At 35.1% G+C, this 24,569-nt stretch overlaps 1 protein-coding gene across 2 annotated transcripts in view; it reads right to left on the bottom strand.

Annotated features, from left to right (window-relative positions):
• The window catches only part of LAMA2 (laminin subunit alpha 2), a 625,547-nt gene extending 607,312 nt beyond the window's left edge, over nt 1–18,235 (bottom strand). For both annotated transcript variants that reach the window (XM_055263701.2, XM_055263709.2), the window contains exon 1: nt 18,016–18,235. In XM_055263701.2, coding sequence (XP_055119676.2) covers nt 18,016–18,127 — 112 coding nt within the window. In that variant the 5' untranslated portion in view covers nt 18,128–18,235. The remainder of the gene's footprint in view (nt 1–18,015) is intronic.
• Between the last annotated feature and the right edge of the window lie 6,334 nt (nt 18,236–24,569).

Here is a 24,569-nt window from a genome sequence, read left to right as displayed (position 1 = left end):
GACGGGGTCTTGCTCTGTTGCCCAGGATAGAGTGCAGTGGTATGATCATGGGTCACTGCAGCCTCGACCTCCCAGGTTCAAGTAATCCTCCCATCTCAGCCTCCTGAGTAGCTGGGACCACTGGCATGTGCCACCCCATGCAGCTAATTTTTTCATTTTATTTTTGTAGATGCAGGGATCTCACTATTTTGCTTAAGCTGGTCTTGAACTCCTGGCCTCAAGCCATCCTCCTGCCTCGGCCTTCCAAAGAGCTGGGATTACAGCTGTGAGCCACCATGCCTAGGCAGGAGGGTGTTCTTGATGGCTCAAATACCATAGTGAAAGATGGGAGTTTTCATTTTTGCAAAAAATGGATGAACCAGATTAATTTGGAAAAAGTAAAGAGGCAATCTTGTCCAAGTGATGAGCTTTGAAGGTGTGGAGAACCTAGGAAGGAAAGCAGCAGGGCGTATTTTAAATAGCTGTTAAACTCCTACAATCCTCACTTAAATTTAAATACTTAATTGGAACATCCTGTTTCAGGAATCCATGATCTTACACCTTTCTTTTATGTCCTGGTAAATTCTCTTTAGTTCTTTTTTCTGTCATTGAGTAGAAATTGTAACTGCCTACATCTGACAGTATCATAATGTTAACCATCTTCATATTTTTTTCAATAACTATAAGTGGGAAGTAAGTGTTCCTTCCTAAAAGTCAGCTCTTCCTTTTCTATTTTTCTATCATTCAATCTTTACTGTGACCATGCTAGGTGCCAGGCACTGTGCTATGCAGTAAGGATACAGTAGTAACAAAACAGGCCTGGGCCCTGATCTCAAAGGTCTTTTCTTGTCCCCCTTTCTCTCAAATTCACTCATATAATAAAAATCCCTCCTTTGCTGAAGGGCCAGCTCCGCCTTATTTTTTATTAGTTTCATTCCTAAAATAAGGAGAAGAATATAGGTACTGTGTTTCTTGACCTCCAGATGTTTTATTAATTCTGAGTATTTCACCATTTTGTTGGCTGATAACTTCAAGCAAGAGACCATACACATCTTAGGACATGCACGTGCATGCGTTATCTGACATCCTGTAGAGGCCTTGTGAGTGATTTTTAAAACATATCTTTTTGCCTGAAATAGGAAGGACTTTGGTGGTATCTAAAAAGAAACAAAGAAAAATGAAAACAGATGCCAATCAAATCACCCCATGTGAGTTATCTATATTTTATCCCTAGAATTTACATCTTAAATGGGCATTTTAATCTTATGTAGTGTAATTCTCATCCAAAAAGACCTTCCATCCAGAAAAGTTCTGACTAAGCCAAGAAATATGCATTCCTTATCCAAAGCTTAAATACTGCTCAACTCTTACTGGAATATCCTTAGAGGGGGAAAAAAAAAACTCAAGAAGCAAGATAATTTAAGGTAGCCTCACTTTCTAAAATATTTTATCTATTATCTAGGTGATATTAATAATAATAACTCATATCTGTCCATACCGTGTTTCAGTACTTGTAGAAATTTATGTCTTACACAAACATTCATTCATACTATAAAAGGATCAAGGGGAAAAAGTACACATAAGATGTTTTAAAAGGCAACACTCTTGGTCTGTCCAAAAAGAGCTGCTTCTTCATCCAATTTTTGAGTGCCTACCATATGTCAGACTAGAAGCTGGAGATAAAGCAACAGAAACAATGAAAGACAAAGAGTCCTAGCATTATATAACATACTTTATTAATTTATAACTGTTAAAAAGCTAAAGATCTTGGAAGAGGAACTAGTTGATTAAATACTCTTCTAGTTCTCTGCCATAGCAATTGCTCTTGAGGTTTATCTGAAATATGATTGGATTGGTCTTCTAACTCATTATATAACTGAAAATCATAAATGGGACAGATTCATTATATACAGGGATCCAATTTTGACCTCCTCCATGGAATTACATTCAGAAGAGCCTGAACACAGTCATGTGTTAATTCAAAATAAAAAATATTTATGTATCTCCTCAGCTCTGGAGATGAAGGCCATTTTATAACAAAATTTATATTCCAACAGTCTGGGGAGACAAACAACAAAGAAGAAAAGTAAATAAACGAGGATATTCAAGATAAACATTTAATTGTTCAAAGAAATTACAAGAGGGAGATGAGTGCCTGACAGAAGCTAATTTGAAGTGGTCCTCTGGAAAGGCCTCTGTAAGAGGTGACATTTGACATGAGATTGGAATATTGAGAAGGGGACAGCCATCAGGGATCTAATGCAACAATGCTCTGGACAGAGGAACAGCAAGGACAAAGGCCTTGAGATGGAAAAAAAGTCTTTACTGTTGCTGGAAAATAACAGAAAAAGAGAATAATTTGAAATCAGAGAAAAATACAAGAGCTGTCATGAATAGCCTTAAAATCTAATGAATTTAGAATTTATTCTTATGATAGAAACGCATTGAAAGGTTTTAAGCAGAGGAAAGATCTAGTCTGATTTACTATTTTCAGAGTTCACTTTGCCTATTGCATGGAAAGTTGACTGCAAAATGGAAAAGAGAAAAGAAGGGAGAACAGCTGGGAGGCTGCTGAAGTTGCATAGGCAAAAAAAGAGTGCTGTGGTCTAGAAGGCAATAGGGACAAAAAGATGTGGATATTTATGGAATAAACTCTGGTGGTGTGGATGACAGACATGCTGATTATTTCAATCTGGGAGGTGAAGGAAAGAGAGAAGTTAATAGTAACTTCTAGACATCAAATTTGATTCAAGGGGTGAATGATGGTACCATTGTCTGAGTTGGGAAAAGCTGATGGGAAAAGAGTTGAGGAAATGCAGGTACCTATGTTCAATCCTGGCAAATGTTCGCTTTGAAGGACCTGGGAGACAACTAAGCGAAGACATCAGATAAATAGGCAGTTCTATTACCATCCATAACTAGGATAGTGGCAACTTAGACTAGCCTATGGCCACTTCTAATCACACTAAAACTATGGCCAACAAGCCCAGTTTCTAGATCTTTTAAGTTAAAGCTCCAGTTGTCCATGCTGAAAACACCACTGATTGTAAGGTCTTTGAATGATGATTCCATCCTCTTCTGAATACAAATTAAATACTTAATTCCATTTAATCCTTAAAAAGGCACTACTATTTTCATTCTTTTAAAGGTGAGGATGATCAGGTTTAAGAAGTTAAATAACTCGCTCAACAGCAATATTGCAACAGCACTCAGCCAGCAAGGTGTGAATCTAGGACTCAAACTCTCAATGTCTAACTTCAAAAGCGCTGCGCTGCTTTGTGCCCACACTGCTGGACTTCTGATGCAGTCATAGCTCTAGTACTACATTTCCTGTTAACCAGTAAACTGGCCGATAGGACTTCCATTGCAATCCAAGTTCATAAAGGGGGCCAACTGGATGATATTCTCTACTCTGGGGGTTACCATAAGCAGAATTACAAGATATTTGATCAACAAATAGATGAGATACTCCCTCATTTTGCTTATTTATTTCCTTATGTAAAGAAAAGCTATAACAACAAAACAGTCATTTTTGTAGCACTTCAGTTCCAACTGCGGTTTGGGGGATACCCTGGGCCAATTAATGATTAAGTTAATAACTTAAACTATCCTTTTGCCATCACTTGTCATATATCCACTAATTGACCAGGAAAAGCCCTGGGCCTTGATTATTTTTGCTTTAACACTTCACACAACAACAAGGAGAAAAAAAGCACACTCTTTCCAATTAAGTTAACAATTCTAGGAGTTGTTATATGACTCAAACTCTCATATGACTCAAAAAATTCAGGCATCCCTCACACAGTTAAGAATTTATTCATTGCTATCTCCAAGGAGTCTTTAAAAAAAAAAGTTCATAGACTCTTCTGATGTATCAGGACATAGTGCTGAATCTAAATGGTAAATATTGTTTAAATTGTTAATCTTTTCATAGGAAACCTCACAAAAAAGGGAAATAAAATCACCTCTGCAGCATGTCACTAAAGGAAGCCCTTTACTTACCAATTTGTGCTCTTTCAGGGTTGAGGTCACACGCTGCCATGGGTAGGTGAACGGGCCACAAGGTAGAACTACCTAGGTCCAAATCTTGGTCTCTACCAGTTCACTGGTTGTTTGACTTTTGGAAAGTTACTTAACATTTTGCATTTCAGTTTTCTCTTCTGTTAAATGAGATTAATAGTATCTACCTTTGATAAATTAAGGCATGAGACGTGCTTACAGCAGTGCTGGCCCATAGTTAGGTATTCCATAGATGTTAACTAGTTTTATTTCACTATTTCTCACCAAGCAGATCTGAAAACTTAATACAGTCCTAAACTGTCAAAAAGAAAGGTCAGCAGATAAATTAATTTCCATTAAAGTGAATAATAACAGCACAGCAAACATTTTAGAAAAGAATAGCCTGTGAGGGCAATGTTTTATCCAAAGGAATAAATAAAGATAAAATTTCAGATCCTAGGCGAATGATGTTTTCTAAAAAATGTTTCTAAAAAACATTTAGAATAATGTTTTCTCAGCATCACTCCAGTAGCACCACATCAGGAACTCTATGGAGAAAATCATTCCCTAAAAGTTGAATGAAAAATATTTTATCAAAGCTTGAGAAATAGAATAAAGAGAATTGAAAAGGTATTTTTGCAGAATTTTAAAACATACCATTATCTACATATAAAGTGTATCTATAGCTATTTACAAAAGCAATAAAGATGGGACACATCAATTAACTCTGTCTATGTTACTGGAATGTGTATGGCAGAAAAATAAAATGGAAGGAGGGTGAGGGTATGTTATTCAGCAGGACCAGGACATGGATTCCAAAGTAATCTGTTCACTTTGTCTAACATTGAACAATTCCTAACAAAGAAATATATAAAAAGTCTGTTAAATACAAAATCTGACATATGCGAAGCCAGTCTAATTTTTAAAGATAAATTATACGGCTGGGCGCGGTGGCTCACGCCTGTAATCCCAGCACTTTGGGAGGCCGAGGCGGGCGGATCACGAGGTCAGGAAATCGAGACCATCCTGGCTAACACGGTGAAACCCCGTCTCTACTAAAAATACAAAAAATTAGCCGGGCGAGGTGGCAGGCGCCTGTAGTCCCAGCTACGCGGGAGGCTGAGGCAGGAGAATGGCGTGAACCCCAGGGGGCGGAGCCTGCAGTGAGCCGAGATCGCGCCACTGCACTCCAGCCTGGGTGAAAGAGCGAGACTCCGTCTCAAAAAAAAAAAAAAAAAAAAAGATAAATTATACTAGATAAGGAGAGGACATATTGGGCTGGAAACACATAAATCTCAAAAATTTAGTCATTTAAATTGTGATACTAAAAAGTTCTGTGCAATTTGTCTACTTAATCTGTAAATATCTTACTACCACTCATGTTCAGACCCATCAGTGTTTGATAAGCAATATATCTATACATCTGAAATCAGAGCAGTATGAGGCCCTTGAAGAGTGAAAAATTTGGTCAAAGGATAGATCCTTGAGTCTCTGGACATCTCTCAACAAATAAGAAAAAGAAACCAGATCCATCATTTCACACACATATAATGGTATGAGATGGGCACAGAGAAAAGGATCACGTTTTAGGTTCTCAACATTACAAAACCTTTTAAATGCTTTAGAAATCACAAAACTTCAAAGGCTAGAAATAAACGAAGGAAATTCCATATTTTGAGAAATACTATATCCAGTGCTTCCAACAGGAATTCTTTCTATGAAAAGTACAAAGGACCCCTCCTGATGTGAGTTCAGGAGCTCAGCAAGGAATAAAAATCTCCTCTGCTAATATTCACAGTTACAGATATTAGTATGTTTCCTTTGTACTAAGCCTTGCTCATGAGTTCACGGAGTCTCACTCTGTCGCCCAAGCTGGAGTGCAGTGGCGCGATCTCGGCTCACTGCAAGCTCCACCTTCCGGGTTCACGCCATTCTCCTGCCTCAGCCTCCAGAGTAGCTAGCACTACAGGCGCCCGCCACCACACCCGGCTAATTTTTGCATTTTTTTTATTTTTAGTAGAGACGGGGCTTCACCGTGTTAGCCAGGATGGTCTCAATCTCCTGACCTCGAGATCCACCCGCCTCGGCCTCCCAAAGTGCTGGGATTACAGGCGTGAGCCACCGTGCCCGGCCATGAGTTCACTTTTTAAACCTATTAGGAATAACATCATATGTCCAACTGTGGGTAAGTACACTATCTCTACTCTAGTTTGGGCAAGTGAAAGGAAAGAAGGAAGGGCAGATGATATGGAAGAGATTTTGATTTCTATATGTATGTCTGGCTGGTTTTAACCCTTCCTGCTTTTTCCACAGAAGAAGCTTTTCTGGATTTCTTCCCCCATAAAAAGAAATGGTATCACTCTCCTAGACTAGACCTGAGGTAAAAACTGAAGTGGTGTTGGCTTTTTCTGATTGCAAAATTTACCTTCATAGGGCTATAGATTTTGTAGAATTGGTGAAGAGGCAGGCAGTGAGGAACTTAACTATAGTCCAACACTGTAGAGCTCAAAGAAAGATCTGTGAATCCCTGGGAGTCCACAAGACGTTATCCACAGGTACACAAGTTCAAAAATCCTTTTAGTAACAAGATTTAATTATTATCTGCCTTTTCATTGTGTTGACATGTGCACTGATGGTGCAAAAGCAATAGTGGTGGGAAACACTGATGGTATATTAGCACAAATCAAGGCAGGGGTAATAACCATGCTAGTGGTCAGTTTATTTTTCACCACCACACACTCCCAGAAGAAAAAAACAACTAGTTTCACAGATGAATGTACTTGATGAAGTAGTAACAATGATTAAATTTATTAAATCTTGGGTACATCTTTTTAACATCAACTGTATACTGAAGCATGATTGTTGATTTGAGGAAAAGCATTTGTACAATTGTTTTCAGCTGCAAGCTAAACTAGCCACTTTTTTCGTGGAATACCCTATGTACTACAAAAAGTATCTGACTATGGTTTTTAAGACTCATTTGTTTGATAAACATTTTCTTAAGAATGAATAAAGTAACTGTATTTCAAGAAAAATAACAAAATTTGTCAATAACTACATGAACTTACAAATGAAAATAAAAATTCTGAAAAACTTGTCTCTACCATTGTGAGATTAACAGCTTCTAATATTTAGGGACTTTCCCGGTGAGATCAATAGTGATAAAAAATGTGATTAAAAATATTTTATAAGAAAATCTGTCAAGTTGTGGGTGATCTGCATAACTAGTAAATCAGTATCTTCCAAATGATCTATGAATAATGCTGTAACATCACACATGGGTAAAATTCTTTCCAAGTGCAAGATAGATCTGTGGATTTTAATATAAAAGAGTACAAAAATATCATTCATGCAGTTTCAGATACCACACTGCAGCCAATCTTTTGAAAACTACCACTTACTGAGTTTTGGTATAGAATCAAAGAATATTTACAGCTCTCTTGAAAGGCACTGAAAGACTCCTCTTTTTTCCAACAGCTTATCTATGTTTGTTGTTATATATTTCTTAATATGCTTAAACCAAAATAATTTAAACTAAAATAACATGTAATAATTTGAATGCAGAGGCAGAAATGAGAATCCAGCTCTCTTCTATTAAGCCAGACATTGAAGAGTTTTATTTTGGATATAAAATTATTTTTCATAAAGTTATGTTCTTTTTGTCAACATGTAATTGTTTTATTACTGGTATTTTAAATTAATTAGTAAACATTTTTAAATTTCCCAATTTTAATTTTAATACAATCAAATAGTAGATATACCATAAATCAAAGTTTCAATTATTTTTAAGAGGATAAAAAGGAATCTTGACACAAAATGTTTCAGAGCCCCTAGACTATTTTTATGATAGTTTTATAATTTCACTGAATACTTACTATTTGCTACTTGTTTGTAGGAAATTGAAGTACATTTTCAGATACCATATTTTCTTCTTATGTAGTAGTATGTATATGTTTACTAAACAAATAATTTGTGCCATGTTTGAAAGCTATGTGTCATGGGTCCTTGAAAACAGAACTAAGTATATTAATATATAACATTATTAACAACATTATTAATACATATATGTGTATGAATACATAACATTATTAATAACAAATGGTTAGGAGCCACTGGGGAAAAAAAACAAAGAAAGGGGGTGGAGCAAATCTTCATAACCAATGATGCCTAAGGCCAACTCTGTCATTTATTATAATAACAAATAGTATTAATGATGGTATTTGTATGGTCTGCCTTATTTAACCCTTATAACAACCCCATGAAGTAGATTCAAACATTATATTGTCATTTTTTAGATGGAAAATTGAATTTCAGAATAGTTAAATGACTTATCCATGTTTAAGGTAATCTCTTTAGGAAGAGCTAGAGGGAAAATTTATATTCTGGAATTCCAGTTACAAATCCAGTGACTTTTCTAATGTATCAGAATGAAAAAATGAATAGTTGCACATTATGTGTTAGGCAAGATTGAAACTTTTTGATGGTAAACGGGCCTTTAAGAAGTGTTTTGTCTGAAATATTTTCAAAATCCAGTGTTCCCAAGTTTAGAAAAGCAGTTTTCTCTAGAGATTTGTTAGAGTACTATATGATTTTCTGAAGTAGGTTTTTTGGTTTTGTTTTTTGGTGGTGTTTTTGTTTAATAGTAGATTTAATACAAAATAGACACACTAAAAATTTAATACACAAGTAGACACACTAAAAATCCTCCCTATCCAGACTTGTATTAAATAATGTATTCTAAGAATATTTTTTAATATAGTAATTAGGGAGAGTCCAAATAAAGACAATCCATATTGAGAGATTTCCTGCAATCCAATTAGACCTTCCACTGCAGGCCATGCTGAAATTAACTTACATTGTGTGTCAAACACGCCAAATTGTCATCTCTACCCAAGCAGGTGTCAATGAAAACATATACTTCATAGACTAAGAATAATAACTAACCTTTATGAAGTGCTTACTATACGCCATTTATCTAAACATATTATATGTATTAAAGAAGTTTTTAAAAAATAGTTTATCAACAAAATACATATTCAACAATGAGATTCCTAGAAAAAATGTTTATTGTATCACATTTGAAGGATGAATAACTACAAATTATTGCAAAAATTTCCATCATGTTGCCTGTTTTAAATCACTACTCACACAGAGCTACTAACATAACTGTTAGCTAATTATAGGAACTTGTGTTTCTTATCTCTGTTACTGACTTGCTGTGTAACCTCGACAGAATTATTCAATCTCTTGGCAATGAGATAAATAGTTTGCCATCTATAGTGTCTTAGGGTCTACTCAAAGAAATTTTTAGAATATTTTGCTGTTCTTAAGCAAAAAGGATTTTTTTTTTTTTTTAGTTTTATGCTCATAAAATAAAGAAGAGCTAGTATTTACTGATTAGCTGGCAAGTATTTTCACATTCATTATCTAACCTCAACCTGTTTTACAAATAGAAAATTTAACTCCGTGGACTCAGGCTTTTGATCTTAATAAAGTGGTGACTTGGCTATGAATCTGATTCTAGTCTTCTCCCAAGTCCATACGTTTTCTACAATTCAGTTACCTCCAAAGCCGAGTACTGTATGTGGAAACTAAAGGTATAAAGAGGTACGTATTGATAAGAGTTTTTATTGTAGGCTAAGCTATAAAGTTGAGAATAAAGAAATACTGCAGCACAAATTCTAATTAGAACAGAATTCAAACACTTGTGTTTTCAAGTATATAAGCAAATTCCTTCCTTCACGAACAGTCTCAACTGAATTTGGTATACCACATGATGTTGGAGAAGAGTGTTTCTTTCAGCCAGAGAATGTCATGTTAGATTGTTAGGCTTAATTCATTTTTTGAGGCATTTTGAAAATGAACATTTATTGAGGCCTTACTAGATGTTTCATGTTTTATATTCAGTGTTTTACATATGCATCACGACAAACCAATGAGACGAGGTAGCTCACTGAAATGACAATTGCACTGCTTCATATTCTCTTTCAAACTTTCAGCCTCATCCAGTAATTGAAAATTGCACAGAAGGCAATAAGCCAGGAAATTGTGTCAACTATAATATGTAGGCATTTGAAAAAATATATTTGATGGAGCAAACTCTACTAACTCTATTTCTTCTATAGAATAGGACCCTCTAAGTTACAAGCAACTCTAAACGGATTACACCTTGGAATTTTAACAGTATAGCTACTGGATGGAATATTATAATTGTCTCCTTTATAATTTATTCTTTGGTCCATAATCATTTGTCAAGGCAACTAGACTTTTCTAGAAATTCAATTTTTAGATTTTCTTATTCAAAGATTTTGATAAACAAAATATAATACCTTAAGACAACAAAAATCAAACGGACAACATACTAAATATACGAATTCGGTCCTGTGAGTGCTAGACTGTAAATGGTACATGTGCACTGGTGCTGCAATTACATACATACACAAATACACCCTCTCAAAATCTGGGAGATTAGAAAACTTTTGTCTTGACTGAGTTCAACTTCAAATGAAAGTCTTTAAATGTTTTTATGAAGATGTCAAGGTTTTTCATCTTTTCAGAAGGAATTTTGAGATTAACCTTGCTCTGATTCTTAGGTATATCTGTTTGGTTCTTGTTCTTTTCATTCACTGACATTTACACATTGACTATTTTTAAAGAGTTCATCATGCAGTATAATAAATACCATTGTGTTTCTAGCTTGCTGAAGTAACTTCTGTAAAGTGACTTCAGAAAAGCCAATAAAGAATCAATTAATATTTTCTTATAGCCTAGTGTCCAGTAATCAAAGTTCTAAGAATGTAAAGACTAAAATTTGATGAATGCATTTGAATTAATGCATAGTTTTAAGTAATACACATGTGTATATGTCTACATCGTAATAAGCAGCGTGTGTGTGTGTGCGTGTGTGTGTATGTGTGTATATTTAAATGAAAAAGACCCTTCAAGATTACATATTTTATTTTTTGTTCTTCCATAATGCCAAATGAGTCTCTGGTTTTGATAGACTAACATAACTCAGAAATGGATATATTTTTTTTCTCAGGGTATTTTATAAAAGATAAATATATAAAAGTCCAAAAGAGATGATAGTTAGGATCCACAAAGTCAAGAGCAGGACCGTAATTTAATTTCTAACTCTAAAACAAGCATTGGAATTTTTATTTGTCCTTGACAAGTTGCTGGGCATATTTTCCTTCTACAAACTGAGGATAATTATATTAATCTACTAAACAGCTCTGCTATGTAAGTAAATTTGTTAATGCTCACAATGCACTACATATTATTATACCAATCTAAACCATCTGGCACTTAAGACGCAGCTAAATGAAGAGCCTTGGGGAGGTACACAGTTCGGGGGTCAGTTGAGTGGACTACACATACAGAGACATACTTAACATTGCACAAGGTACATTTCCTAAGTGCCAGGCACTAAATAGCTCCTGAGGTTTTCATCATCAGGAATTTGCATAGATTAACTTGTTATTTGAACTTGATTAGGCATGTCACAGAGGCCGATATTATGAATAATAACCCATTAATAGGCAATCCTCAATGAGCTTTTGTAAATGTCACGTGTCCAAATAAAAGCCAAATAGCATAAAGTTCCCATATTAAGATCCACACTCAAGATTACTTAGGAGAAAAACATTTTTAAACCCATATTATACATCTTTGACAAGCAAATGTCTTTAGCTTTAACTCACCCTGAAAATATGTCTCAAACCATCTTTAGATTGTAATTACCTGTGGCTTTTAATAAGGAAGATTTAAGTAAAGTTTTGCCTTACTATCTTCCTAAATGTTATATTTGTTAGAATTATCTATTTTAATTACCTTATTTTATTCACAGGAAGAATACTAAAAGAAAAGGAAAATAAAGAAAGGGAGGAAGGAAGAAAGGAAGGGAGAAAGAGAAGAGAGGGAGAGAAAAGGAAAAGCTATCCAATTTTTTTACCTTTTTTGTTCTAAATGACAGAATTAAATTAGGCCAAAATTGCATTACTATAGTCCAAAAGGTTATTGTTAAAGCTTACAAGTGATTGTTAAAACAGTAACAAAAATAGAAATAGAACATAGAATAAGTTTCTGAATGTAAAAGAGGTAGCATTTGAAATTTCCTATCATAAAAGAAATCATCAGATCAGTACATCACTATGTCATTTTCAACAATTGTGTCTAAACTTCAGCGTTTGATATCGAAATAGATAATAAAAAAGGGAACTCCAAAGTACCTATATGTCCATGTGGGATTGTGAATAATTAATTTTTGTTTTAAAGTGCATACTATTTAAAATTACCCTTAAAAATCTGTCATATTTCTAACTACACTGGAGCAAAATTTTTAAAAGCTGCGGAAGTTCCCTGCACACAAGTTGTTTCTGAGGTACTGATATATTTTGAATAATGGAATAGCACTGAGTTGCCAAAGGGAAGAAAAGAAGTGTTACAAAGACGCATCTGAGCTTCACCATGATAAGATGGTTGAAGTGGAATGCTCTTCAACGTAGAATCACTTAAACGTGTTCTATCAATGGAGTGTTTGGGACAAGAGATAAATCTAAAATAATTCTATGCTTGGACTGTTGGTCTAGTCCCATGGATTAGTGCGTATTTGAGAAAAAAAAAACTGTGATTTTATTCATTTATTTAACTCTATTAAAACTCACCAATGCCTCCCTGTCTCACTCAGACAAAAAGGCAAAATCTGTACAATTAAGGTCAACAATGCTATGTGTTCCAGTTTCCCATTTCTCCTCTGAGCCTTCTCACCATGCTCCAAGCTTAGATCCTCACAGGCCTGCTCCCTGTACAGAGAGTACTCTTCCCCCTGATAACTGCACGAATCACTCCCATATCACCTTCAAGTGTTTGCCCAAGTGAGATCCTCTCAAAGAGGTCAACCTTTACCAACTCTTTAAAATAGCCATCAACCTCCCTCCATGCCTAGAACTCCTGACTGTCCTTACTCCATTGTATTTGTTTGTCCAGGGCATTTATCATCAACTATATTTTATACAATATAGGTGTTCTTATGTCGCTTCATTATATATTCATCATAGTCCTGTCTGCTCATCTCCATCCCAACTAAATATTAGTTCCACAAGAGCAGGAATTTTTTTATCTTCTTTACTCACTGTAAACATTCATTCATTTACCACATTCCAATGCATATAGGCCCAACCCCACCAATTTCCTTCACAACTTCTGACCTCTAAATTCAGTCTTACCAATGGGGAAAGCCTAGAGTTAGTTTTATTCCTATCTGCTTGGTATATACTAAGCCCGGAAAATCTACTTTTATCTTTCTCTAAACTCTATCTTGTTTTCTCATTTACTGAAACTGAGCTTCTGCCTAAATTCCTGTTTAGCTATCGAGTTTCAAGTTGCAACTATAAACAAATCCTAAACCCGAATCTTCCAGATTAGAAGTTAAACCATTTGTGCAACCATTTACAATAATTATTTACAATAATTTCTTCCTGATCTTTTTCACATGGTTTCTAGATGCTAAATAAGGCCCTACTGCAAACTGGACAGATGATAAGTTGCAATTCTTTTTAAATTTTTGTTTTGTTTTGTTTAGATAGAGTCTCCCTCTTTTGCCCAGTCTGGAGTGCAATGACACGATCTCGGCTCACTGCAACCTCTGCTTCCAGGGTTCAAGTGATTCTCCTGCCTCAGCCTCCCGAGTAGCTGGGATTACAGGCACATGCCACCACACCTGGCTAATTTTTGTATTTTTAGTAGAGACACGGTTTCCGTTATGTTGGTCAGGCTGGTCTTGCACTCCTGACCTCAGATGATCCACCCACCAAGGCCTCCCAAAGTGCGATTACAGGAGTGAGCCACCTTGCCCAGCCCCCAGCATCTCTTGATATAGATTCAATTCATTAGTTTGCATGAAATCCTAGGGTAGAAAAATCTTAAGATAGACCAGAAATCTGTATGCATTGATATGTGAAATATAACATAAAATTTATATAAATTTTATTAATTCTATCACATCTATAATATTCAGTGTTGAATATGTTCATATAAATATTTTGAATATGTTGAAATGCTATGCATTTTATCTGTTATGAATCATTTTTACTAAACAATTAGGTCAGTATATGGCAAACAAACCAAAAAGTTACGTATGCAGCAAAGAAAAATATTTAAAAAAATTAATTCCAGGTTTATGGCCACTATGAGTCCCCTGAAAATTGCTCAGGTAATTTATAAAGTATTCTTGCGTGTTATAACACAAGATGTTTCAGAACTGTGCAATTGACGGTGATGTGGAAAATCCATGCTAAATATCTAAGTATTCTTGCCAAAAATGTGTGAAGATTGTCTCAAACATGTTTTTATTTTAAATCCCAGAAGGGATTTAAAAACACATTTTTATATATTTAACATTTTCTTGACATTTTAAGAATTCAGAAATTTAAATACAAGTATGCACTCTAAAAACAATAGACTATAATATTAGAATCTTAGAATTGAAAAATGGCTAGACAGTTGATGAGTCTTAACTTCCTCGCAGTAGAGGCATTCCCTCATAAAGCATCCCTCACTAATTGTACATCTGATCACTGCATGGTCATTTCCAGAAGCAAGTTGCTCAAACACAATTCAGCTATTTCTGAACATTTCAAAAAGGCGTGGGGAGGGAGTGAGGAGAGGAGCCATTTTCTCCATATTATAAAATTCAAACCTTGTTGTTTGTCATGTTCTTCTATGGATCCACGTTCAGCCTTTAGAATAGTCCCTCTTTAACATAACGACTCTTCTGAAAATTTGAGGACATTTCTTATGATTGCCTTCCCTAAATCTTTCCTTGTTCAGATGGAAAGATTCTACTTGGGACATTCCTCTTCTGAAAATCTTCTCAGATTCTTAACCATTCTGCTCTCCCTTCTCTGAATCTACACTCATTTGTCAATGAAATACCCAAATGTGTGTTAACCAACAGACCTATGTGCTTCTGTGAGTTTTGTATAAAAGTGAGCCAACCTTTTTTGTCACTATATTACACTATATGTTCATATCGAACTTGCTGCAATTCAGAGTGGCCTTTCTCTTCCTGTCTTCATATTCATTCCTAAACATATAAAGGATATAACTAATTTCCAGAAGAGAACAAATGGACTTTTTTTTAACATGTGGATATGAATAATAAAAGCAACTTCATGTAGGTGCCATTCATGTTCCAGGCTATAGATACCTGTAAAATTTCTGAACTTGCTAGTAACCAGCTTAGCCACCTGTATCAATTTTGGACCACCTGCAGTTCTGATAAGCTTGGATTTTACATTTTCCATCAAGCCATTACCAAGATAGTTGAGCATAAGAAAACCTCTGTTGCACTGCTAGAGACTTCCTTCCGGATTGACCTTAATCCACTATGAAATATTCTTTGTGAACTATTTTTCAATCAGTTGCAATTTACCTACCATTATGCTTCAGTTTCCACATATTATTCACAAGAATATCAGAAAACATTTTAGACACTGCCTTGCTGAAATGCAGAATCATTTTGATTACATCATTCTATTTCATCAATTTTAAATATAGCTAAAGAATTTCCTTGGAATATCATTCTTGCTGAATCAATGCTATTCATACTACAATCGAGTATGCTATAGAAACCATATAAGATTTCAAAGAAAAAGTAAAAAACAAAAAGTCTGGTTATGTTTCTAACTCAATTGCAACACCTAAAAATGGTTGATTCATGTCAAAAATTCTTAATAAATTGGTGTCGAATTATAAGGGGAAATAGAACTTCTACACAATTAGCACTTGCATAGAAAGGTCAGTGCTAGTATAATCAAAGACAGAAAAATTGATCATAGCCAGGAAAACCCTTCTCCAGTCAAACTCATATCCCATGATTTTCACAGAGGGCTTGCTTCAATGGAACAACACTGAAAAGAAAACACGGCCTAAAAAATTAATGGAAAGAAACCTTGGAACCATAAAAAAGGGAATTCAGCACAAACAATACCAGAAGTGTTTTAGTTGTTGAAAATGAAGTTATTCTTATGTAAACTTAGATTACAACTACTGGAAGCCTAAGTTCTAAATTTGTACTTTGAGAATAATAATATGTGAAGGTGAATAAAGATCACGTACATAAGGCATTTTTAAATCATAAATCACTATCCAATTTTAAAGTTTCGTGAATTTTACATACTTTTAACATTAACAGGTTTAAGTCATTTATCCTTGAGCCAACCTCCAGATATATTGTAAATGGTCCATGACAAAGACAATAATATATACTAGAATGCAGATTATAGCAGCCTATAGTAGATTGTATGTTGTAGCTCTTTTGAATAAAATTCCTTATTGTATGTAGCATTTAAGTGGTATCTTGACAGAACGGTAGTATAAACCCTTTCTCCTGAATTCACTTCATCTTGTGCCTGGGTCATAGAAATCAGAGTTAATATTACCTTATTTGAAAAGAGAACAAATAAGAAGGGAGAGGAAAAAAGAGAAATCCTGTGTGTGCACAGGATAATTCTTAGCAACAATTTACTTGATCCCTACTCTGCATGCTTTGAGTTTCTGCCCCATTCCAAGTGGACATAAGGATTGGTGCCCCTGGCCCCTCATTTCTCCCAGCTGCCTAACATTATTAAAGTATTATGTCTTGTTTAAACACATCTTGTAATTGAGCAAAGTTTAATAGTTAAAAGTAGAATTTTAAAAAATAAGTGGCCAGAGATACTCTTAAAATCAATCTCATAAATTCTATTAATTAAGTCATATTGGCCCCATTTTACCTCTCAGAGAAGCAAAAGCAAAAATAGAAGAAAAAAAGTTGTATAGTGAATGCAAGGTCATTTTTATTCCAAGAATTTTAATCAGGGAGTTATTATTATAGAAGGAGCTTGGGATATCTCTTTACTCCTTAAAAAATAGTACTGCTAAAAATGCTAGATTATAAGAACAAATATCAGAATTATTGACTTGGCTAGAAGTTAACTGGAAGAAGGATAAGTATACTTCAAAACTTAAGCAGATTCAGCCTCATTAAAACTTTTAAAAGCTTCTAACCTACAGATTTTGTACTCTTAGGTTAAACATCTTGATATTTAAAACCGAATAATAAATATTTCTTAATTTTTTTTACTTTGATACAGGTTTTCCAACTTAAAGAATTGTTTGCTGAAATAATGTGTTACAAAGTATGTCTTAGAATGCTGCACATGTGCTTCCTGTAAAATTCATGATAATAAAATAACTCTTCAAAGACTCCCCAAAGTTTCAGAAATGAGAGATATATATACATAAACACTAAGAGGCTCTGAGGAGAATAAGTTATTTGAGTTACATTAAATACAGCCATCTTCCAAAGTCCCCCAAAGTGTCTATCTAGTCACTGTGGCCTTAAAGTACACATGACATAGAAGTCTCCTCTGTATTTAAGCAAAAGGAGAAATTTCACGATTTCACTACAATAAAATAGGATATGAAGATAAGATGTGGGTTTGAAAAAGGTGAGGCTGGAGGCGCCATTGCCATGAAAGAAAAAAAAAAACCACATAACTTCTTTAGAAATCCTGTTTTAAAAGTTGAAAACAAAGTTCTGTAAACTTAAATATATGTATGTAATTTTTTTTTAGATGCATCAGCTACCCTCCGTAAAGTCCCAGGATGAACCACACAGCTTGGGAAATCTTTCTCTGCAGGATGGGATCTGATTTGAAGAAATTCTTTTTTTTCCAATTGGAAAAAGTTTTCCTCTTGGAAAGATTTCAGAAATCAATTTACAGGATGTATCATGATAGCAAGACCTCTTCGAAACGAATGAACAATGAAAAGCACTCCCCGTTCCTTTTGCAGGACTTAGGTAATTCCCCCTACACGACACTCTCATGGCATTGAACTTGAACTTGCTTCAAGTTCCTCTTGCCCCAAAGCGCACTCTCTGAAGGCGAAGCGAGACGGCAGTCCCCAGACAGCAACTCTCGGAAGAGTGGAAGAAGTGAGGAGTCTCGGTCCCGGCAAAGGATGCAACCCAAGCCCATGCCTCGACTGTACCTCTTTGCTGATGTGCCTGTGACTGCCGCTGCTGCTGCGGCCGCTGCGCCTGTACGCCCCCGAGGCGGCCGGAGAGCAGCAGGAGGAGGAGGACCTCGGCGGCTCCCGGCATCTTAGTGGCCCCGACCGGATCCACTTCTCAGGAGCCAGAGGAGTCGCTGCCGCCCTGTCCCCTGGCCTTGGCTTGTGAGCTGAGCGAGCAGCAGCTGCTGGAGAAGAGGAGGAGACAGCCCCCTCTGGCTTTGGCCGGGCCGCCGCCTGAGGGTGGGGGAGAAAGAGGACACTCCTCCACTCTCGCCTTCCCCGGGCACGCGGCCCCAGGACGGCCCTCTATTAAAGGATCCTCCTTTCCTAGAGCGCTCCTTCCCTCTGAGACCGGATCATTCCTAGCTTGACCTGGTATCTGAACTTCTTTTAAATTAAAGAAAGTGCACATGTACCCTAAAACCTAAAGTATAATAAAAAAAAAAAAAAAGAAAGAAAGTAATTGACATGAAAGCACTTTGAAATCTGTAAAATCCCTACACATGGAAAACATTATTTCTGGGAAATGCAAACAGCTAGGAACTTTTACCTCTTGAGAAAGGCCTGGCAAAACTGTGTGCAGCCACTGTGTACCTAGAAGATCCAAGACGTCCCCAAGGCCAGAGTGTCTGAGAAGTTACTAGCCGAGGGAAGGTGCCCTCTGGGGACACTGCAGGCCGGGGAACTTACTGCTAGGTAGGCTGCGGGAGGGCAGTAAAGGGAGTGAAAAATTAAACAGCCCCCCTGGCGTCCCTGAAATGTTCCTGATCAAAGTAATGGTTAGAATGAAGGCTTTCAGTTCAGTTAGGAGACATTTACTTAAAGGTAGGTAATAAAGGACTTTACAATAATTTCCTTCCAGACTCACAATTTCATCTCTTCCAGTCCTGGTTTCTCCTCTTTAACTCAACAGAACTACTGCCATTCCTAGTTTTTGTTGTTTTTTCGTTTGTTTTTTATGGCCTAGGTCAGTGGTTCTCGTAAGGTTTAAAACAACTCTTTAATGGATTCTGTGAGTTGCAGGATGTCTTTTGGTTTACACCAGGAACGGTGGGTACTGCAGGCCTTAGTGTACTGTGGGGTCAGGGTGTGAGCTGTCCCTCAGTGGTCAGGACAGTCCTACAACATATTTCGTCCTTGGACTCTGAATGGGCCACTGGTTATTTATGTAGTGAGTAAACAAACAAACAAAACAACAAAACCTTGCCTTATATTTGAAACCTAATTTAAGTTTGTTTCCACATCAAATTTTTTTGTTTGTTTGTTTTTGTTTTTTCCAGGATGCATCTACTATATACATTGAGAAGATAATTTACTTTGTGTTTTTGGATTTTACACCCATTTGTCAATGGGTGTAAAATGTGTTTTCAGAGAAGCACATCACTGATGACAACCTTGCCCATGGTACTTGAGTCGCCAGCACAATATCAACACCCCATCGATAAGGGTCATCTAAGAGTAGGTGCAAACTTTTATTTTATTTTGCCTCCTAAGGTAGTTTTACCCAAGCATTTATATATTGAAATACATATTGTCTTATATAGATAGTTTTCTTTTTTTATAGATGTTGTATTGATTTATCTAAATATTATATTAAAGTTGAATTTTCTTTCAGTAAAATTAAGAGAATATTGCTTCGAAGAGAATTGATTGAAAATCACTAGCCAAAGCCCATTCTTTAATATTATTCATGTTTTTTAGTTCTGTTAATATTATACCAGAAAGCTTTATAATTCTTTTACCTTACTGTGGAAATTTGCAAAATGTAGTCTGCCCATGTCTGCACACTTATACGTTATTTATTATTTATTATTATAATAAACAACAATAAAACTTATATTTGAGAGTTTATTGTAATTGAAACCCCAGTGTTTTTAATTCGGTCTAATTTTGCCTAAAAGTGTTTTTCAGGTACATCTAATAACAGAGAGGCACCCTAAATTAACCTTCTAAACCTATTGCTATTCTCAGAATGATTATTTTTACTCAACCATGTTGTGGCTTCAACTCAAATTAGTTAATCTGAAATGAATAAAAAGGAAAATCAGAATGATGCAGCTGCTAACTCTAATTGTGGAATGAAAATATACCATATTCCCTCTATCCCCTTCCTCTTTACATTTTCCCAGGATTTTATAATCAATATTTGTACCTGCTTTTCTGCAGTTACTGCAGTTACCTGAGCTCCTATTTTACATGAAAATGCCTTGAGAATAATACTATGATCTCCACTGTCGACTCTACTTGTTTGATTCAGCACATGGAAAAAATTCTTAAATATTTAACCCAAATTAAAATGAACCAGCATATTGAGAGCTATATTTTTTCCAAATAAACCTAAATAAGGTACAATCTACACACAATAAATATGCTCATTTGAAACATTTTTTAGATGTAAATACTCATCTGACAAAGTATCCAATAAATAGTCTATTTCTATAATCTCAAAAAGTTTTCTTTCTGACCTTTTGCAATAAATCCCCCAAACTCCATTCCCAGAAAAAGGCAACTGCTGATCTAATTCTGTCACTATAGACTATAACTATTCTCATATTTCATGTAAATACAATAATAAAATAGTAATCTTTTGTGTCTGGCTTCTTTCACTTTGCAACATGTTTTGGAGGTATAGTCATGTTGCTTATATCAGTAGTACATTCCTTTTCATCACTGAATAATATTCTATCATTCTAATAGTATCTGTCATTCTATATCATATGGATATATCACAATTTTTAATACATTCAACTATTAAAGTACATTTGGGTTGTTGCAGTTTGGGGCTATGAAGAATAAAATTGCTATGATTATTTAAACACAGTGTTTGCATGGGCATGTTTATATTTCTCTATTCCTATCAAGTCTTAGGAGTTATATTATCAGGTATGTCATTAGCGCTATACAAAACTGTGGACCTCTTTTCCAATGTTGTTGTATCATTTTACATTCCTCCCACAGCAATATATAGGAATTCTAGATGCTCTATGGCTTTATTAACATCTAATATTGTTACATTTTAGCCGTTCTAGTGCTTGTGTGGTGATACCTCATTGGTGGTGTCATTTACACTTCTTTGATGATGCTGAACATATTTTAATGTGCTTAATGGTCATTTGTATATCTTATTTTGTGAAATTCTTCTTCAAATCTTTTCTCATTTTGCTTTGTTTGCCAGATTATTAATACGATTTAAATACATATTCTAGAGAAAAGACCTTTGTCAAGTACATTTACTATAATATGTATTGTTCTCAATCTGTGGCTTGACTTTCCATTTGGAGCGCTTTCAAAGAGCAGAAGTGTTTAATTCTGATTAAATGCAATTTATTAAATCATTCATTGTGCTTAATATTTTTTGTCCCTTTCAGAAATCATTGCCTATACCAAAGTTGTGAACATTATCTTCTTTATTTTTTTTCTAGAGGTTTTATAGTCTTAGCTTCTACAGTTGGGCCTATGATTTATTTCCAGCAAATTTTGGTGTTTGCTGTGAAGTAAAGGCTTAGGTAAGGGCTTTCTTTTTCCATGTAGATATCCATTCACTTCATCATTATTTGTTGAGAAAGATATAATTTCCTCATCTAATTACCTTGGATCTCTTTTCAAAAGTCAATTGACCATGTGTGGGTCTATTTTTGGACTCTCTTTTCATTGGCATAGATATAGATCTAGATCTATATATATATATATATCTCCTTATTCCACTATCACAGTCTCTATTACTATAGCTTTATAGTGAGCCTCAAAGTTAGGTAAGGTAAATCCTACCATGTTGTTTTACAAAACAAAATTATCTTTACTATTTTAGGTTCTTCACATGTTATGTAATATTTAGGTAAAAATCTATTCATTGGTAAAGTTGAATATTTTATTTTTTAATTTTAATAGACTATCGTTTAGAGCTGTTTTAGATTCACAACAAAGTTGAGCAGAAGGTACAGAGATTTCCCATACACCCTCTGACCCAACACATGCATAGCCTCCCCCTTTATCAACATGTCCCATCAGAGTGATATATTTGTCACAACTGAAAACCTACATTGACATATCATTATCACTCAGATTTCATAGTTTACATTAGGGTTTAATGTAATTTATAATTACATGTATCCAACATTACACTATCATATAGAGTAATTTTACTGCCCTGAGATTCCTCTGTGCTCCACCTATTCATGCCTCCTCCCTGTCCCCACCTCCAAACACTGGCAACCACTGATCTTTTTACTGTCCCCTTAGTTTTATCTTTTCCAAAAGGTCATAAATCATACAATATATAGCCTTTCAGATTAGTTTCTTTCACTTAGTAATATGCATTTAAGTTTCCTCTTTTCATGGCTTGATAGCTCATTTCTTTTTAGCACTGAAAAAATATTTCATTATCTTGAAGTACCACAGTTTACTCATCCATTCATCTAATGAAAAACACCTTGGTTGGTTCCCAGTTTTGACAATTATTGATACAACTGCTGTCAACATCTGACCTTTTACAATAAATCCCCCAACCTCCATTCCCAGAAAAAGGCAACTGATGATCTAATTTTGTCACTATAGATTATAACTATTCTCATATTTCATGTGTGAAGGTTTTTGTGTGGACACAAGTTTCCAACTCCTTTGGGTAAATACCCAGAAGCACAATTGCCTGGATCATATGGTAAGAATATGTTTAGTTTTCTTAAGTCCATATAATTTTAAAAATCAACTTATCAATTTCTACCCAAAAAAGGAGAGTAGGGAACATGATTGTAATGAGGTTGGACCTACAGATAAATTGTGGGATAATTGATATCTTAGCAATATTTAGACTTCCATTCACAAATATAGCCCGTCTTCATTTATTTACATCTTTAATATTCTAAGCAGTGCCTTATAGTTTTGGATGTACATGTCTTTTGGCTTTCTTTTTTTTTTTTTTTTTTTTTTTTTGAGACAGAGTCTCACTCTGGCCTAGATTCAAATCATCCTCTTGTCTCAGACTCCCAAGTAGCTGGGATTACAAATGTGTGCCACCAGGCCCACCTAGTTTTTGTATTTTTAGTAGAGACAGGGTTTCAGCATGTTGGCCAGGCTGGTCTTGAACTTCTGACCTTAAGTGATCCACCCACCTCGGTCTCCCAAAGTGCTGGGATTACAGACATGAGCCACCGCACTTCTTGAGATGAGTCTCGCTGTATGACCCAGACTCTAGTGCAGTGGCACAGTCATGGCTCACTGCAGCATCAACCTCCTGGGTTCAATCAATCCTTCCACTTCAGTCTTCTGAGCATCTAGAACTATAGGCATATGCCACCATACCCAGCTAATTAATTAATTTTTTTTTTTTTTTTGGTTGCCAAGGCCAGTCTCGAACTCCTGGGCTCAAGCAATCCTCCCAAGTTGGCTTCCCATTCATGTACATGTCAACATAATTTCTAAAATTTAACTTGTGTTTCAAGTTTTTGAGTGCTATTGTAAATATTTTTCAATTTAGTTTTTCATAAATTTAGTCTCATAGTAATATAAGTGATATAGGTTCTATACATCAGATCCTAAAAATTTGTTGAAATCACTTGTAAGTAGTTTATATGTTGATTCTTTAGGATTATTATATATAGTATTATGCTATCTAAAAATAAAGGCAGTTTTATTTCCATCTTTCCAATCTGTATGCTTTTTACACTTTTTCTTGCTATTTGGTTCTGGCTGTGACTTCCAGTTAAAAAGTTGAATAGAAATGGTGAGAGTGGACATTTTTGCCTAATTTCTTATCAGAGGGAAAAACATTCATTCACCATTACGATGATGGCTCTAGGTTTTCCATAGATGCTCGGTATAAAGTGGAGGAAATTCTCTTCTTTTGCTGAGAGTTTCTGTGACAAAATAATATTAAATTTTGGTAAATGCTTTTTCTGCATCCGTTTAAATAAACATTATTTGTTTTCTTTGTTTGGTTAATATGGTGAATTATAGTGACTGATTTTCATCATTAAATCAAATTCACGGTCCTGCAATAAACCCCAATGAGTCATGATGTATTATCCCTTTATATATCACCGGTTTAGATTTACTATTTTTTTCTTAATAATTTTTTTATTTCAAAAAGCTTTTGGAATACATGTCGCTTTTGGTTGCATGAATGAATTGTATAGTGGTGAAGTCTAAGATTTTAGTGCACCCATTTTGAGTGCACCTGAGTAGATTAATTAATATTTTGTTAAGTATTTTTGTATCTAATAGTCAACGATACTATCCTGTGCACTTAACATTTTATAATATAGCTCTCGTGTGAAGTGTTCTTGCCACACACACAGAAGAAAGGGACATGAGGAAACTTTTAGAGGTGATAGACATGTTTATTTCCTTGATTATGGCATTGGTTCTCATCAGATTGTATAATTAAATATGTACAGTGTTTTGTATATCAATTATACTTGAATAAAGCTTTTTCTATTTAAAAAAGTATGTTTGTTTCTATATTTATAAGGGATATCAGCCTATCATAATTTTTCTTGTAATATCTTTATCTGGTTTGGGTATCATGGTTATGA

The sequence above is a fragment of the Symphalangus syndactylus genome, chromosome 2 (genome assembly GCF_028878055.3).
Source record: "Symphalangus syndactylus isolate Jambi chromosome 2, NHGRI_mSymSyn1-v2.1_pri, whole genome shotgun sequence".
NCBI lineage: Eukaryota > Metazoa > Chordata > Mammalia > Primates > Hylobatidae > Symphalangus > Symphalangus syndactylus.
Note: the sequence above shows the minus strand (reverse complement) of the source record. Positions and strands in the feature narration are given on the sequence as shown.